The sequence below is a fragment of the Dasypus novemcinctus genome, chromosome 15 (genome assembly GCF_030445035.2).
Source record: "Dasypus novemcinctus isolate mDasNov1 chromosome 15, mDasNov1.1.hap2, whole genome shotgun sequence".
In the NCBI taxonomy this organism is placed as follows: Eukaryota; Metazoa; Chordata; class Mammalia; order Cingulata; family Dasypodidae; genus Dasypus; species Dasypus novemcinctus.
The window spans coordinates 12,318,478-12,338,024 of NC_080687.1; the positions used below are offsets into that span (position 1 = coordinate 12,318,478).

The 19,547-nt window shown below is 39.9% G+C and overlaps 1 protein-coding gene across 4 annotated transcripts in view; it reads right to left on the minus strand.

The window, feature by feature from the left end:
* Nucleotides 1-19,547, minus strand: part of WASF3 (WASP family member 3) — a 119,154-nt gene that overhangs the window by 5,990 nt on the left and 93,617 nt on the right. For 2 of the 4 annotated variants that reach the window (XM_058277031.1, XM_058277032.1), the window contains exons 4-9: nucleotides 17,388-17,522; nucleotides 15,098-15,251; nucleotides 11,549-11,666; nucleotides 6,909-7,084; nucleotides 2,673-2,903; nucleotides 326-693 (exon numbers count right to left, since the gene is read on the minus strand). In XM_058277031.1, the coding sequence (XP_058133014.1) occupies nucleotides 326-693; nucleotides 2,673-2,903; nucleotides 6,909-7,084; nucleotides 11,549-11,666; nucleotides 15,098-15,251; nucleotides 17,388-17,522 (1,182 nt within the window). Of the gene's footprint in view, nucleotides 1-325; nucleotides 694-2,672; nucleotides 2,904-3,728; nucleotides 3,896-6,908; nucleotides 7,085-11,548; nucleotides 11,667-15,097; nucleotides 15,252-17,387; nucleotides 17,523-19,547 lie in introns of all 4 variants that reach the window. The other 2 variants (XM_058277034.1, XM_058277035.1) reach the window with 1 other exon arrangement.

A 19,547-nucleotide genomic window follows, 5' to 3' on the forward strand; every position in this document is an offset into this window, starting at 1 on the left:
AATAAGCCATTGATCTGAGAAGATTTTCTTTCATTTACCCTTCTACCCTTAGAGGAGAAGGCAGAGGAAGGAACCATTAACTGCTGTTTCTGTTACCTGGTTTCTCACCAGGTAGACTTCCTGAGTTCTAAGGTCTTCGTCATAGTGTGTTTACCTTGCGCTGGCATAAACACATTTTTGTTAATAAAAGAAGGCTCCTTTAACCTTCTGTAAAGCGTGGTTTGTTGTGGCGGGGTCGTGCGACGCAGCGGCAGCTGCAGCTGGAAGGAGCTGTGAAGGAATGTCTTTCGGAAAGGAAGCTCTTGGGTCTGGGGGTCCCACTCACCCATTCGAATGGCAGCAAGGAGATCGCTCCGAGCATCGCTTACAGGTGGCTGTGCAGCTTCTGGTCGCTTGGCCTCGGCGACAGGGGGGGCGTGCAGAGGGGAGGACGAAAGAGAGGAGCCCACCCCAGGAGGACCCGGCGGGGGCGGGGGTGGGCCTGGTGGGGGCGGGGCCGTGACCACCAGCCCAGAGGCGGGGGGGTGAGCGGGGGCCGTGTACGTGGGGCCAGCGGACGCGGGGAAGGACGGCGGCATGGGCATCTGGAGAGGACTAACAAACGCAGTTTGTGCTGAAGGGATCATGGGAGGCGGTGGTGGAGGGGGTGGTCCTGACGGGCTGTAATATTCAATGATCTGCGCCGGGAGCATCCTAAGAAAAAGAGGAAACACAGAGTCAACGAGGACAACACGGGGCGCATCCTGCGGGGCTCTTAAGCTGAACATAAAGGTCCCCCCAGCAAATGCAGTGCCATCTGAATTTCAGTCATCACAGGATGTAAACCTCGCATTCTCGGTCAGTTATTTTCACAGTTCCACGTTATCCAGTAAGATCGAATTCAACATCTCCTACTGACATGCACCAAAAGGTGACCATTCAAAAAGTCCAGCAGTTTTCTGTGAGTCGCTGATACAGCGGTGAGAGGAATACAAATGCAACCTCAACCTTTACACCAGGCATCCTCAAAACCGGGCGGTTCACAAACTCCTCTTACAAGGGGTCTGTGGTCAGCCCAGTTCAGAAAACTCTGTAGCCTCTACCCTGACCCTGCCGAAACACCCCATGTCCACAATGCCCATTAGAACATCAGAAGCTTTGGAAGGTCCTACAGCCAAGAAATGTGCTGAGTCCTCCTTAGCTGAGGGTTCCCCAAGCCAGCCTGACCACGGCCATGGACCCCTGCCTGGCTGAAAAACATTGAGGGATCCTGACTTCAGGAGAACCGGAGATGACCACATGGTCAGGGCGAAAACACCTCTGGGAGCTGAGGGACAAACATGTGGAGAGCAGCAAGCTGGCTCTGGGCTGAAGAACACATGCGCTAGCCAAGGCGTGTACCACCTCTTCCAGGCAGCCCCTCTGAGGACTCAACTCTTTCAAAGAGGGTTAAGCCACAACAGAGAGAGCTCGGGATATCTTATTAAAATAAGGTGCGTAGAGAGTATAATGCTGAGAAAACCTTTTCAAAATATAATTAGGAAAGTTACCTGTTTAAGATACTTAAAGGGGATAATATGATGCAGGATAGACTCCTAGGGAATATGTGAATGGTCATTTTGCCAGAGTGGGTTATATCATTGGGTAGAGACCCATATAATGAGAGTGAAGGTGGACCCACATCCTGGGGAGGACTGAGGCCATCAAATAGAGGGAACTGTATCTCTCAAGAGAAAGGGTGGCTCCCAGGGCATTAGGGCAGCTGAGCATGTCAAGCCCTCAACACTGTTGCAAGTATCTCTGAACATGGCTCTTCAAGAAATGGAGATTGACTGTCACTGTGGGCCCTAAGGGGAGGGGGAAAGAGGTATTGAATAGATGGAATCAACGTTAACTGTGAGGGCAATAGAAGTGTTTCACAGGAGTACGCAAGGATGGATATAAAACATGTAATATTACACCAAAAACATATAGGGGACGACAGACAAATAATGTAAACCATAATGTAAAACATAGGATAACTAAAAATTTAGAAAACTGTATAGCCTAAAGTATAAACCACAATGTAAACACAAATGTTACCTTGTTTGAAAGCTATTGTCTCAATATCTGCACATCAGTTTCAGTAAATATGGTATGAATATGTTAAAAGATTATTGCTGTGGAAGGGAAAAAGTTTTATACTGGATATGTGGGAGTACTGTATATTGTATATATGAATTACTGTGATCTGAAACTCTTGTGAAGATAAGCTTAATAATTAGAAAAAAGAAAAGAAAAAGATAGGATGTAGAACTTCTCCAAATTAATATATATTCTATATCTAACCTTTAAATTCATCGCTATATTCCATTTTACTATTAAGAGAACCTGGCATTATATTGGGCTTCACTTTTCAGGAAGTTTTGGATCACAGAGTGGTTCAACAATGGCAGCGGAGGAATACTGGTATACCTGAGTACGTGTGTACAAGGAGCGTGTCTATGCGGACGCAGAGGCAGCCCTGAGATTTATCTTTACTAATGGGACGGGGAGGGGGAGGTGGAGCCTAAGACTGCGCCTCCTTGAGTGGACATGGAATTTGCCACATCCAGTTAAGTCCTGGCTGCATCTTGGCCTGCAAAGCACCCAATTCGGTTAGAATTCCCCTGCCACACACAGAGGGCCCGTGGCCCGCAGGCACGGCCACTCACCCGAAGTCGGCCGCCTGGGGGGGCGGCGGCGGCGGCTGCTGCGGCCTGTTGAGGGCCGGGTGCCTGGCGGAGCCCGGGGGCGGCCTGTACTCCTGCTCAGGGGCCTGGGTCGCCGCCCCGTGTGGCGGCGCTTCGCCGCCGGCCGCATAAGAAGGGGTCGCCGGCTGCGGGTGCAGAGAGTGGTTCGGAGTGGCCGGGTAAGAGTAGTCTGTGACATCGGACGTGTGCGATCTAGAGTCAAAGGAAGGGGGGTAGGAGGATTTAAATAAGGTTGAAAACAGTTCCCCTCGCAGGCACAGGGTATGTCTGAATCATGACATTGCTAAGGCACAGAAATCACACATTTTTTTCTCTTTGTTACCGAGTACATATAGCCCCTGTAGAGCCCCAGAGCAGCGGCACAATTACTATTCCAGCAGCAAGCCCCAGTGTTACATGGATTCAGATTCGCAGCTTTAAAAAAGTCAGGCAGGTTGGCAAGCAGGAAACAGCAGGGCCCCATTTTCACGATATTTCAGTATAAAAGAGAAGGCTACAAGACAAATTCCATTCATTTTAAAAACAGCATCTAGCGTAGACTCAAGATTTCAGTGGCAATGAAACTGACAGCACATAATTAGGAATTATAAAATGGCAGGTGAAAGGGATAAATATTAACATTAAGAAGAGAGAAAGAAATCAAGAACGCGATAGAGTGAACCGCAGTTTTCTCGAACAGGAGAAATGTATTTAACTCTAAGAGAAAGAAGCCATGTGATGCAGTATAAAGGCATTCTTTTTCTCCTTTGAATACAGAGTTGAGAATGAAAATCTGGAAGGAAGACAATACTTTATTAGTTGCACGTGGAGGAGGCAGAGTGTGAGCTAAGCCTGAGGGGGGCTGCGGAGAAGGACTAGAGCTGGGGGCTGCGCCAGGTGGAGTTAGTGACAAGCGGTCGTGCAGCCTGGCGCTGGTGACGGGACACATGGAGTCAGTACAGGGAGGCATGTCCTCATATAATGGAAGCAAGGCGGGCAGCCTGAGGTGGGGCACCCCAAGAAAGCAAAACGACAAACCCTTTGGGCATCCTGTCCTCTTTCGCGCTCCCTGCCTGCTCCAGCCTCTTTGCGTCACTCATAAACTCAATGCCCATTTTCCTTCTCTCCCACTCTTCTTTTCTGGTCCTCACTTTTCTCACATTTATTTGCTGGTTTCTGTTAGGATTCAGCTTGTGTTTCTCTCTCTGAAGAAAACAGGCAGAAATACATTGGGGATGTGGAAGGGCACTGGAGACAAACAGAATTTTGAATCTTGGGATTTCCCACAGCCGCTTTCCTGAGCCAACGCATCACACGGCACCATAATCTTCGTAAATGAGAACAGATCGCTATGCACGATTTTCTCCCTCACGACAGTACATTTTCTAGATTACGGTGTGCATATGATTATGTCTTCTGAGCTGTGCAAAGAGTTCAAGCAAATGAGTTAAATGTATTTTTAACGTGGGAAGAACCTGACTGGCATTTAGATTTAGTGTACTTTAAAAATGTAAATATAAAAACTCTGGCTGTCATGACTGTGTGTGAGACCATGTGTCACTAAGGATGTACAAGGTTTTGAAGGAAACTAAGTCCTCTAGCAAAACCACAGAGTGGTTCTAAGGAGATGAAGGGCAGGAAACTGTATGTGCCAGCATAACCGAGCGGGCACTCCCTATGAGACAGCTCTATGATACAGGGACAAAAGGAAACCGAAAAAAAGTACAGGGAGGAGGAAGCAAAGCACTAGGCAATGGATTTTTAAAGCATAAAACCAAAGCAGGAGACTGCCAGGGGTCAGGGCATGGATGAAGGACGTCCGCTGGAGTGAACGACTACGTACAAGGGGGTGGGGGCAAGGGGCAGAGGGAAGAGCATGGCAGCTGCTGGGAGACGCCACCACCCAGGGGTGGGCAGAACTCTGCCAACAGGGAGACGAGGGAGGGGCCTGCAGGTGGTCCTCTGTGAGGGAGAAGAGAACTGGAGGGGCAAGACGACAGCGAAACAGGGAGAAGCAGAGCGCTGAGAATCAGTGGTACAATCGAATAACCCCAGAAGCTTGTGGGTAGACAGGCCGGGAGAGCTGGAGACTGCAACAGAGCTCGAGGAGGACGGCAACCAAACGAGGGCAGTCTGTTTCCTGAGTCAAGAGCTGTACAGGGCAGGCAAGCAGTTCCTCGATTCTCACCCGCAGCTGCACTGGAAAGAAACCGATCCTAACTATCTTACTGAGAAAGCAAACATTTCTGATCACTTTATGTGGACTGGGTTGAAAGGCTGTGAAACTTGATATTTAAAGTTTCCTCAAATTTACCTTGGCTACCTCCAGAGGAGAAGATGCACCATTAAAAACCCAATTTCTGAACAATACTTGAGATGAGATAGAAGGTAAAAAGTCACAAGATAAAAAACATGTAGTATGGTTCTACTTTTGTAAAAGAAAAAGCATGCACATACGAAAAACGAAACTAAAGGAAAACACACTAAAATACCAAGAGTGGTTTTCTCTGGGAGGAGGATGATGGAGATTTTACCATTACTTTCTATAATTTCCAAATACAATAAACATTGTTATTTTATAATAAAAAAAGTGACACTTCAGTTAAATGAAAATAAAGTCTTCATTAATTTTAAGTTTATTTTAAAAGTTTTAAAAATTTTTAATTAAAATTTAATTTAATTTAAAGGGATATAATTAATACTTATCCCAGTACACAATGATGAATTATAATCTATTCATCTGGTAATTTCTGATATGTGTCTATAATGAGAGGCCACTGGAATAGTCTGAGATAAAATGAAGTTCTGAAGAAATAAAACTCATACTTCCATTAGATTTTTGAAAAAATAAGAAAAAACTAATCTCAGATGCTAGAATGATTATCAATCATTCTATCAAGGAACAAAAACAATCCATCATTTTTTCCATCTGGAATCTGTTAGAATATAACAGTATATATGGGGTGAATATAAAGTATATGGTTTGCAAGAATAAGCAATCACAAATTAGTTGGGGGAGAAAAAAGGAAACTGACATCATGAGAACTATTTAGTTCAAGTACTGACGCTGCCTCCAGAATTGTATCATCATTCTCACTTTGTATAGAAAAAAATTGACATTATGACAAGCTTGAGGCTAGAACTCAGCTGAAGCTCCAATAATTCTCCGATATTTAACAGTTAACAGCATGTAACTTGCTTCCTCTCCTATCAGTACCAGGTCTCCTGGGGTAGGAAGATTTAAGGGCCCTGTAAATACAAAGAAGGCTTTAATTCAGCAAATATTTAATACACACCTTCTATAGGTCAGAGTCTGGTATGAAATACTGGGGTTGGAAAGGTAAAAAGAGGAACAAAACAAAAATGGATACAAATATAAAAAGAGGTCCAGGTTGTCACTGACATTGAAATGTGACTGAATGGTGCACTGCACTAATTCTCTATTCAAATTTTTAAATGCTGATGGAAGACTCTGAGAGTTTATATAAAAGGAAGACTGTAACTTTTACAAAAGCAAAAACAGGAAATGAAAGCTAAAAGTTCAAAATCGACTCTTGGGTTCCTGTGATCCGGTGAAGACCTTCAGGGACAAATGCGACTCAGTGACCATATCAACCACGCCTGCGAGGAACATGTTTACTCAAATGCTAATAAATGTTTTATACAAACTCCAACAGCATTCTTCTCCTGAAATCAGAATACATTAGATTAATTACCTGAACAGAAAGAATTCTCTTTTGTTCCTAACTTTTTTGGAAGCGTTATCAAAAAGAACAATGACATTCTTCCTCAATCACATTAATCACCACCTACTAACCATTTTTAGATTCCGAGTGACAAAGAAAATTCAACATGCCAAGCTTAGAAACAAAACCATAAAGGGAAAGAATTAAATGATTATTAAAATAAAAATTTTCAGTCATTACCGGTTACTATCCCAAAATTCAGAATTGATGTTAAACATAATAGATCTAGATTAACTGAAAAACAAATTTTAGTCAGTTAGATTAGAAACCACACAAAGGCACCCAATGTAAAATAAAGCTGTCTTAAAGCATTATTTCAAAGTCAAAACATGTAAAGTTAATTTTTACGGAAAGTTCTGAAACATGCCGTGGGCCACAATTTAAGCACCAAAGCCGCTGCTGCATTTCCAGCTGACGATAAAAGCGAGGGCAGCCCAAAGCACTGTGGGTAGGAGCCGGGACACACACACACCTAGTGTCTGGGGACAGCGATCCCTCGGAAGACGCTCCATGGTACACGCTCTGAGACAACCTGTTGTCAGGTCTAAGCTCCTTGTCATATGCCATCATATTCCACTCCTGGCGCCTGTTCCTGGCTTTTCTAACCTTTTTCACCTCACGGGTTGTGCCATCTACACGCTTTTGCTCCTGGCGTCCAGGGAAAGAAAGAAAGCATGCCGAGACAGAAGGGAGAGGAAAACAGCCGGTTAATGCAATTAGAATGCACAGAAACAAGCCCGATATGCAGACAAGACAATCACGTTTTATTACCCTACTGTTAAATGCTAAAGCAGCATACGAACCCTCTTCCCCAGCAGACCAACAGAAAGGAACTGATATTTACCCAGTTAACGTAAATAAATAAAAAGTTACTGTGCTACAACTACCAAAGAGTGGCTTACTATCATTTTTGGTAAAGAGCTGTCGCTTTACTGGGCTTTTAGCTTGTTCTAAATGTACTATACCTTTTAGATTTACACTATACAGGTGAAATATCTGATGACGCCATATAAAGAAATCATTCTCCACCACTGCACAATTCTGTTAACGTGCAATTACCTTCTAAAGAGAATACTTCAAATGTCCTAGTCTCAGTTTCTAAATATTATAGGATATTTAGGCTAACCCTTCACACAAAACAAAAACACTTACCTTCCTGCAGACAAAAAACCATTCTTGCTCCAGCCCTACTTAGCCAGCAGAAGTACAGTAAAAACATATTTAATGAATATTCAGGACCTGCATACATATGTACTTCTTTAAAGGCGAGGACAGTTATTTCTATGTATGTTTAAATGCTTTTCCTGCTGCCTCATAAGACAGTATGCTATTTAAGGACAAGAACGATGTGCCTTTATTTCCAATGTGCCTCTTAGAGCATCTCAACACGCTGTTTTACAGATACCACACATACAATAAATGCTGACTGTACAACCAAATCCACAACCAGGGTTGACGGAGCAAGAGCTAGGCACTGCTGATACAAATGGCAAACAAAAAAAGGCCATGATCTCTGCCCTCGTGGAGCTCGCAGTCTACAGGGGGAAGCTCACAAGATCAAACAAATAAATGTATAATTATGGAACTGTGACTGGACATCACTTCTGCAAAGGAGAAGGGGCCAGGTGCGTGCCAGGAACTGGGGCAGAACGTGCGAAGGCTCTGCCGAGGAGGGAGGGGACGGCTGCAGGAGAAATGAAAGGTCAGTGGTAAGCAGCCGGGAGGGCCCAAGATAAGATCTGACAGGTAGACAAGGCTCAAGGGCCGTGTTAAAATTGTATTCTTCATCCCATGAGCAATGGGAAACCCCTGAAGAATATTTAACAAGATGGGAAAGTAGAGGCTGGCATAATGAGGAAAGCATTTGAAAACATTTAGGTTGAGACTGGCTTAAAAGGGGAAAGAGGGCTGGTTAGAAAGCTCCTAAGATGGTCTAAGAGAGAGGAAGGTAGGTGGCTCAAGGGTAGTGGTGAAGACAGAACTGGACTCTTTGAAGAGATATTCAGGAGGCTTTGGTCATGGGCTGGCACAGGATGTGAACATCAAATTTACAGAAGATGTACAAATCATTAATAAGGATATTATAAGATGTGTAATACAAACTAGATTTTTTTTGGGTTTGGCTCACAAACACACAAAATCCATACTGGAAGAGGTGTGTTAGGAGCATAAACTGGTTCAGTCTTTTTTGGTGGGAACAATAGGATTGTGTCTATCAAAATTTAAATCTCATATTCTCTTTGATGTAGCAATTCGACTTCGAGGCAATTACCCTGAAGAATTATCTGCAAGGGAGCGAACCACATCAGGGCAAGGATGCCCACTAAAGAGTTGTAAAAGCAGAAATTAGAAACAACCTAAACATTCATTAATAGGTCATGGGTAAATAGGGTATGAGACACCTGTACTTTGGAATACTACACAACTGTTTGAAAGAATGGAGTAGATTTTTAATGATGTCTCTATATATGCCCCTCAATCTAGGGTTGTACAATTCTATTTATATAAAAATATATTGTAAAATGTATATTTATGCATGCTTTAAAGATCTAAAAAGATCCACATCAAACTGTTAACAGAGGTTAACTCCTGGGGAGACCAGTGTCTTTATTTCCTTCAGAGTTACTTGAACATTTACAACCAGCATGTATTGTTTGTATAAATTTGATTTCAATGTGATTTCAATATGCATTTTAATTAAAAACCACTGAAATAAATTAATAACTATCACCTTACTTTTAAGAAATGTATGCTGACATCTGAGGGGTTGAGTGTTATGACATCTACAGCTTCTCTTCCAATGATTGAGCCCCCAAATCTGCCATCAACATGTATACACACATACACACACAGACGAGCCAAATATGACACAACGCTGACAATGATGAACCTATACCCCAGCTTGATGACCTCCATAAAAATCCCAGGACATGCCAAGTGGTTTCCTACCCCAGGTGACCTTACATCTTAGAATGCTTCCCGCTTCGGCAGCGCCCCACCACAGCTGCCCTCCAGCACTTTAGCCCCCCACAAGGTAGAGGCCTGGACTCCGGCCACCCCCCGCCCCACTTCCTTCCTCGATCCATCTCTTGGATGCCAGTGCAAGCAGCACATCTCTGCATCCCCCACCGCATCCATCTCATTCACAGCCCCCTGACCTTTCCTGCACAACACTCACCTACACATTTATTTGGGGAATTGTTTGTTTCCCCACTGAACTGAAATATTCATGAGGGTGAGAATCCTATCTTTCTCATCACCATTTATCCAGCATTTAGAAGACATTCAAAAAAGAATTATTATATAAATGAATAAGCGGAACAAATAAATTCTTAATCAGAATTTTATGTTTGAGGAATGTGGAACGAGACAAAACAGCAAAGGAAATGACAAATTGATTCCGAAGACACAATAATTGCAGATTAGGCTGTTTTCCCTCAAAGACACAGGGAAAAAACTGAGATTTTTGCCAAAAGGGTAACCTAAAAAGCTTTTTAATTGGTCAAGAAAGTAGTGAAGAAAAGTACTCTTTAAAGCTCTGGTTTTCTTTCCTATTTCTAAAAAAAGGTATGGGGATTAAGCCAAGCATACCTTTAAGTTTCTTTTCCATTCAAGAGATTACTATCTTTTCTTCACTTGGATACATTGTTGAACTCAGCAATTTCAAGCTTTCCAAATTTTCTTACACCTCCCCAACTTGCCAGCCCAAAGACAGTACATGACTCATCATATCCTTTGAATCCTTTCCTAAAATCCAGTGGTAATATCTTATACCTGCACCCTGCAAATTGTTTGCATGTACTATTTTTCAAAGCTTTTTTTAGAAATGAAAAAGATTCAAAGAGGCCCTCTTAAACATCATATAAACAACGTAAATGAAGAGCTGGGAAAAAGCCCAGAACTTCTCCCCAGCCCCAAGTGTGACTCCTACTGGGCAAATCCACCTAAAATCCAAACCTGAGAGCCATCAACTCACAAAATGTCGAGCATTTCTCTTAACCAAAGCACTCCAATGTTTGCTAAGGCAACTGGGTAGGTGCTTTTTAAACACAGCCTGCATATAAAAATCTCAGCAAATACTTGCCTTACATCTAAATTCTGGGCCCCAAAGGGACAATTTTTAAAACAGAATTCCCTTAACCTAACCAGAGCAGTGTGTCCTTCCAAGAGTGCTTGTAGAGTAGGACATGTGAAGGACATTTCATTTTTAGCAAACAGTATCCCCTAGCCATGCAGATCATATTTGCTTTTCCATTCAATATGAACATCTCATAAGGTCTTTGTGATGGCCCATTTCAAGTGTTAACTTGGCTAGGTGACAGTACCCAATAGCAAGCATTGGCCTGATTCACTGTGAAGGTATTTCTTAGGTGGACGGGCATCTAAGAACAGTTGACTGTTTCTACATCTGATTGCATCTACAATCAACAAAGGTGTCACTCAGCAATGTGGGGAGTGCCCTCATCCAATCAGCTGGAGATCTTAAAAGTCAGAAATGAAGATTTCAGAGATCTGAAAGAATAATTTCTGCCTCACAGCTTCAACCAGCCAGGTTCAATAAAGACTTGCCAGACTTCAGAATCACCTTTATCAGTCCTACAAATAGGACTTACTGGCCTCCACAGTCCAGTGAGCCAAATTCATATAATAGCCCAATCTCTCTGTCTGTGTATGTATATGTATACTGCTGATTTTGTTTCATTGGACAGCCCTAATACAGTATTATTACAGCTAAGTGACAACTCAACAAATATGAACATTAAAAAAGACAAAAACAAATGATTCTATCTGATATAGAATGGTAGGCTGCTTTATGAAATTTTAGAGCAGAAAGATAAAAGTTACAATGCATGCTTACAAACAAAAGTGAAATTTTCAGCCACTACTTTTGTTGAAGGAAAGAAACTATTAGAGAGCTAATCAATAGTACTGAAAACTTATATTACTGTGTTAAACTAAACTGTTAAGATCTTCATGTAAAATACATAACCTCTGAAAAAACTTCAGCACTAAATCCCGTATCTCAAGCATTTAAATAAAGAATTATTGATTTTGCTTTAAGAATCCTGTTTATTCATTTATATGCAGGTTTTTCATGCTTTAGCTATTTACCTTTTGTCGCCTTTTCTCTTTTCTTTTGTCTTCTGTGTCTTGTAGCATTTTTTCTTTCCAAAGGTCAAAGAAATAGGAAGGATCGGTGTAAAATTTCAGCCCATCCTTCTTATCATCTCTGTAAATCAATGTAGTACAAGACAGAAACAGAGAGGTTGTGAGGTATTTCCATACAGGGTCTGATATTAATTTTATTTTAAATCATGCAATGATCTACATGGCATTCAAACAATCTTATACATTACTAAATCTCAGATTTCCTTGTTTGAAAAAATGTGCAAATACCCAAGAACAGCAACCTGTTAAGGAACAATTAAGTAAAAAGTACTTCTGTAGTTTATAATTACAACAGAAAACTGCTCAAAATTTCAACATGGTTCATAAATGGCAACTCAATTATTTCAGGAAATGATTTGTTTATTCCAATAGAGGGGTTATACCTAGAGATGGATGGTTTCATATTACATATACATCCACTTCTACTCTGGAGCTTTAATATTATTAGGACAAAAATTAATAAGTACCTGGTCTTTCTCTATCAGTTTTGGCCAACATCCATAAATTCAATTAGAAAGAGAGCAAAATATCCACACATACATACATATCATCAACTATCATCAATGTATGCTCAAAGTGGAAGTAACTCACAAATAAATATCATTCCCCTATAGCCATTACATTTTACCAATTACCATGGACTAAAAAAGATTCCAAGTCTTTGTATAACTTATATTTTGTTTAAAATAAAAATAATAATGTAGCCAATATGAATCCAAGGTCATAGTATAAATCAATACTAAAGCTCAAAACATCTTGACACAAAGTAAACACTCTATTTTACTAATGTTTTTACAAGTATTTGGCCTGTGGATTACCAACAAGAAACAGAACATTTGCATTTCAAATTAGTATTTTAATAAGTCATTCCAGGCACAGAGAGGAAGCTAAGTCAGTTAAATAAAGGAAGAGTTTACCCCCAAATAAGTTAAATAAAGCTAACTACTCAGGAGAAGAAAACCTAAGCATTTTTAAAGTTTCTTCTGGTAAGTTTCCTATCATCAAACTCATTCTCCTATGCATGCTATTTGTCTGGAAGTCTCTAATAAAACCAGTACAACTCACTATATAGTTTAACTTTTTTGATTAACTTAAAATCTTCCCTGCTCTTTTCCTAGTTTCCTAATTATAAAGCAACCTGCATTACAGGTATCTGTAATTACCATTATTATGAAAATAACATTTGTTTCCCTATGATGCTAGGCCTTAAGTTTAGGTAAATGTATAGCAAAACTGTTGATGGAGCAGGAACTTGCTACAAAGTTTAAGATATATGAAGTGCATACTGAAAAAATAGTTAATAGCTTTAATGAAAGTAGAGTATCATATAAGTAAACAGTTAACCTGTGTACATAACTAAAGATTTAATTTTCACTTTTTTACTTCTTATACTGTAACAGTATCAAGCTTATGTTCTACTGCAAAAGAAAATGTTTTTTTATATATCCAAAATATAACTACTAACTAAAAGTAGATCGGTGTTGGCATTATTCGTTTAAAAAAAAAAAAAAAGATTTATTTTATTTATTTACCACACTCCCGCCTCCCATTGTCTGCTCTCTGTGTCCATTTGTTGTGTGTTCCCTGTGCCTGCCTGTCTTGTCTTCAGAAGACTCTGTGAACCGAACCTTGGACCTCCCATGTGGGAGAGAGGAGCACAATAGCTTGAGACCTCTGCTCCCTGCTTTCTTGTCTCTCTCCTTGTGTTTCCTCTTTGTGTCTCCTTGTTGCATCATCTTGTTGCATTAGCTTACCACAACAGCTCACTGTCTTGCTTGTCTTCTCCAGGAAGCACTGGGAACTGAACCCAGGCCCTCCTATGTGGTAGGTGGGAGCTCAATCACTTGAACCACATCTGCTTCCTGGCACTATTCTTAAACACACTTTTCTAGTCAAAGATATTTTTATTTTCTATAAAACAGAATACACACACCCATAGATCACTACACACTCATTTATAGTATATATGGTGTGTGTGTGTTTATATGAGAGTCAGTGCATTTCCATGCAATTAAAATTTTTAAACCACCATAAACACAAATATTCTATCATGACCTTGATTACTCAACTATAATGGTTCATTGGGTTTTCTGTTTTTTTTTCCCTTTGGAAAAGAATTGTTAAGTGACGTTTCTTGGTAACAGCAAATGGGACACTTTTAATAAGCAAGCACTTTTGGCTCACAATACTAAGTAAAACTGCAATTACTCCAGAAAAATACCTACTGAAAAAAAGGAAAATCACAAGTTAAAACATTAGGCTTCCTGTATATCATTCACAGTGAGTATGCTAAGACCTCCAGAAGAGAATGCTTGTTTCATATAAAGATGGGACCCCTGGTTCTCTCCCGTCAGTTTCCATGGGAAAGCCTGTCATGCTCTCTGGCATTGCAGAAAGGGTTGCAGCTCTAACCGCTGCTTTGCTAGTGTGCTGTTTTAGGGTAGCTCCTAATGTCTCTTTGTAGACCCTGAGAAGGGACAGGAATTTGGGTGAAGAAAAACTCTGGGTCATCCTTGAGAATAACCAGATGGCCAACAAGAGCTGGAGTAGCAAGAAGGCAGCAAGCAGCAGAACGGAAGAACTCGCAGGATTCTAGAAGGCAGAAGCTCAGGCCTCTGAGTCCTGCCAGGCTCCAAAGGAACTTCATCCAACCTGGCTGAGCCGGGGGGGCGGTAAGGACCATTCCCCAGCACATCTGGGCTCATTAGGGTTGAAGGGATGAACAGACACGGGACAGGCGGTGGGGAAAGTAACAAAACATGTACTGAGGAGAAACGAGAAAGTACACAAAAAGGGAGGTAGAAAAGAAGGTGGACAGAAAAAAAGGCAAAGAAGGCAGTGATGTAGCGGGAGAAGAAGGGGTGTTTTTTTTAAAAAGCAGCTTTAGTTCATTCCTTACTATTAATTTTTTGCACTGTTCACTTTCCATTCTTTTTCTTGGAAATTTGGTCCTGATGATGTGCTATACTATTTTACAATAACAGGCTAATTTTTTTTTACTATATATTTTCTCTTAAAAACTCCTAACCCTGCAGAATGCTTTTTTTTCCCCCTCAATTAAATAACAAATCTCTCCCTGCGGTGCTGAAATGCTGAGACAGGTACTTCGCTGCATTATAAATGAATTATGCAGTGCCTTTGAAATTGCGTTTGAATATAAGAACAACACAGCCACTGCCACACACAATATTATGTCATGTAGCCCTTCTGATTAAGACGCCTTCATTTAAAAGCTAAAATAAGAATGCACATGTCTCTTGTAGGTTGTCTACATTTTGAAATACAGGAACTTTAATAATTACGCACCAATGACTAATTTTATTGGATATAATCCGATTATTATTTTCAAAGTTTGAAAAAACTCTTAATTTTAAACCACATGAAACATTCAAGGAAGGATGTTTCTACACAATCCACCAGTACTTTCACAGCACTGCCCACCTCGGTCACATCTGCTAGTCTGACAAGGCTCTGGGAACAAATGCTCCATACCTGTACGGTGTAAGAATATTCAACGGAGGTGGCTTATCACTCTGGTTATAAATGTCAGCCACAGGATTGGGAATGCTGTTCTTTGAAACCACCTGCTGGTCCTGTACTGTGGAACTTTTGAATGCTTTTTTCATGTTGATATCCTGTAGTGACACTGTTTAAGAGAAAAGTCCCCCGAGATGAGTCATATGGAAATAGTTTGTGTTTAGATGTAAGTATAATTTGATTCACCATCATAAATGTCTCCTAATATAGCCACAAATATTTTTACTGTCCATTTAAAACCATGCTTGAGTAGTATATGCGTTCCTTTCCTCTTATAACAGCTACCTCTATGAAACGAAGTTAAAATCATATCTCTCTTCTATTTAATTGAACCTAATATTAGAGCATTATTTTTTAAATATCACTTCTCAGAACAAATAAAGTAATACAGTTATGAATATAAAGGCATGTAAATACATAGACTTTGGTAGCTTAGAAAAGGATATTGTCCAAATGGTTAATAACAGATCAACTATAAGACATGTGAGAAATATTTATGCTAAAAACACATACATGTAAATAATGCTACTCTGATACTAACATTAGGGAAAGCTGTGAAACCTTTTAGCAGATGTGTGTCCTAGAAATAAGCTGCATGATCTGTGTTGTAAAGCTACACTAAGGAGTCACAAATTAGGGCTGGGCACACTAATTCCTCACATTTGCACAACACTTGACCTTTTGTGTATTAATTCAGCTGATTTTTACACAAACTCTTTAAGGTGGGCAAACTGCTAGTGTCAACCCACTCGCCCAGGAAGCTGAGATTCAGGGATGCTGAGAGACCTTTCCAAGATCACCCAGTAAAAAAGAGGCAGGCCCCAAATAGGATGCCATTTCCTGCCTTCTAGTGGAGGGACTTTTCCACTAAATCATCCATGCTGAGGAAAGAAAGAAAGTGTACTCTTGACTGGAAAGGGATTTTAAAGATATAACATATACTGCAAAATTGCATAAAATTTAATCTACAGAGTAACCTCTTCCAGTGTAAGGTTTATCACTAGCAGTCCAAGTGCAAGAGCCAGCTAAAAGACAGAAGGAAGATGAATAAATATTAAAAACAAACAAAAAAACGCGTGATACCAATTTGAAAAGCTTATGGTTAATTTAGGATGGTGAGGGTTCCTTATCTGAATAGATCAAGCAGCCACACAAATTTTAAGTTTTTAAATAAAAAAATTTAAAAATCAGATTAAAAGGAACATGTTTTTAGCTTCCTACTTATTGGAAAAATTGTTAAGAATGTTCATAATGGATACTACAGCTTCAATATTCTACATTTTATTAAATACCTACAGATTTTTAAAGTTTTATTGAGATAAAATTTCTAATTCACTAATTTTAACTTCTGAAAAAGACACATACATGAGGCAAATACATCTTTTAAAAATGAAGAGGGGTGAATTCAATAAGTACTCTTGAAAAAATGAAACTAAGTGTAGTAGAAAAACGAGATGTTAGGGTCTTTCTAAAGTAAGAGAAATTATAAATACTATATAAAGGCAAAGAAAATTGAAGTATTTTTCTTGATGCGTATTTGAAGTGATATATGGCTTATACATTTTAACTGATTTGTTTTCAGTCTAATCTTAGTCTTTCATCCCAAATATACTGAGAGTGAACTTTTAAGAAAGGCATTATTGACAGTTTTTAATGTTGTTAACCCTGCTACAATTTCAGGGCATACTGTCAAAATTACAGTTAGCAACAGTCAATATTCGTGTTATTTTTAAATCCTGCCTAAATTTTAGGCCTTCAGTAAATGCTGTTTCGGAGAAGTTTCATAAAATATTTACATGAGCAGAATCACAGGAGGCCCCACAGCCCTTCAGCCGCAGCACGAGAACCCAGGGCGCCTTTCCCCCGCAGCACGGCCCACTCGACCACGTGTGGCCCTGCCTCTTCCCTAGACCAAGACTTTGAGGGGGTTCTGGGCGTTTAGGTAAGAATGTGCTTTTAAAATAACTACTGGTGACCTAATTTAGGACTTCTATACCAAATACAGTTGAAGAATCCTTTAACACAAATACTCTATTTGTAATTTTTTAAAAGAGAGGGTGGGGTATGAGGTGGACAAGCTATGACTCTGAGAAGCACTAACCCACCCAATATTGCGTGCTGTTCTGTGAAGACAAGCTGAAATGCCAGCACACCACTCAAGGAAAAAGCAGTAATTACACTGCAATTAATTACTACAGTCTTGTCAACATCACTTCTAGCTCGTTGCTTTCATGCAATTACCTACCCTCTTCCACAGTTGAATCCAGCTGGGTAACTTTGACAGCGAGGCGATCGATTCTGTCTTGAAGAGAATTCGCTCTCATGTAGAAGTTGTTAGCCTCATTAAACAACTCACCAAATATGTCTTCGGCATGTTTGCCTACAGAAGGAAAGGAACTGAGAAGGCCATCTGCCAAGAAGTGCCGAAGCAACCTTCCCGCATTCACACCAATGCCTTATTAGTGTCAACACACGCGATTTTGTGCAAATGACGATTAAAATAAAGCTTCACTTTCAAAGGCCTTTAAGAACTTTCTAAAATGTATTAGGAGTATGCATACAAATGCAAAACTGACCCAGAGTTGTAGAATTTTAAAATACTCTAGTTTAGAATCTTTATTTAATTGCTACGTCAACCATCACACAAGTTGTTGGCAATTAAATGAAACTTTTGAAGAAAAAAAACTTACCTTGCCATTTGCAGGCTTTAAATATAAATATAGTCTCAGAAATAAAACTTTCCTTTTAGTTCCCAAAATAATTCAATAAATCATGTTGGTTTTTAAAATTTAAGGTTTTACCTCAATATTCACAACTGGAAACATTAGATGTCATATTGTAACTAACACTTTCCTAATAAATGGCTTTACACTTTTCTAATAAATATTTAGAAATCTTCGGCATATAATGCAGACTTCTATCACTCTATAAAAATCACTATTTTGAATTTTGAGTTAATTTTCAGTACAATGACTCTATGTTCTAGATACAACTCTTACTTTTCTTAAAATGTAATTAATGAAGTTTCTGAAAATTTAACAAAGCAAGACAGGAATAAATATTGACTTACATTGAATTTTCGGATCATAACCCTATTCCTTTATTCATTCAACAAATATTTAGTAACTGTCTATTCCACATGAGCAAGACACACAGGCAACTGCACACCTCTGACGGGGGTACCTAACACCTCTTTTATAATTGGGTTTTCTGTCAATTTATCACTCAAATGAGAAAGAGAACCTGACCCTTCCTTGAAGAGAACTTAATTGTAGCAAGAATCACCCTTTTGGTTTTCATAGTGCTTTGCAACATGCACAGTGCTCCCTTTCTCTCTCCCTTGGGGTTTCTTGAATCTGTAATATGCTAACAAGCACTGGAAATCTGCAAGAGAGGCAACTACTATAGCATGCTTTTCAAACTGACTGTGCCTAGACATACCTAAAAACACCTTTCAGAACTTGTGTTTTATGAAACCCACTTTCAGATTGTCCTACATTCAGCTGGGGGATGTGTACATAGCACCCAAATGCTTCACAGACAAGTTCAATTGTTTGCTCTGAATGTCTGATGTGGTCAAAATGAAACCAACTGATTATTGTTTCTCTACTTTACCATTCATAGATTTGAAGAAAATATTCCAGAACAACTCCAGGACTCCCATCCCTTCCCTTTCAGCTACGCAGAAATCAAATTAACAGGAACTGCAAGTATTACCAAAAATAACGGGAGTGCAACCAGAGTCTTTTGCAAAAGATACATCAGCATTCTTAAAGCAAAGCGACAACTGTTGAGAACAATGTACGCTCTGCTAGATGCTATAACTAGCTGAAAAGGACACATACCACATGCCCTCTATCTTCAACCTTAACCCTTAACCTTAACGTTTGAAAAACGTGCAACTTTTCCACTTGCAGTTCTTGACTTATAAAAAGGAAATAAAAGAACTGCATAATTAATCTTTCACCAGCTGCCAAAAGCTGACAAATGACTAAAGAGAAGAAAACGGAAGAACTGTATTTTCCGATGAACATGAATAAAGTGCTGCAATTACAGCATTCAGTGTTGCAAACAGCAAGTTATTTGAAAAGCTGAATTTTACTCACTCATTCAATGGCAACTCCATTAACAGCTAAACTAAAATAATTCTGAACTGCATTAAAGACCATATTGAGGTAAGGAAATTTAATCATTCTTTACTAATAAAAGTTCCACGTCTGGATTTATCAGTACCATTATGAACCTGTGCCCAAGTATGTGAAGCTAAGATGATGCCACCAAATTGCCAGAGCATAAATAATAATGCACGGATTTTCTACTGTATTCCAAAGTGAAGATTTGTTAGAAACTGTCTGATATGAGTCCTTCTGGGGAATAAGAAACTTGTCAAAACGAGGTTCTTCAA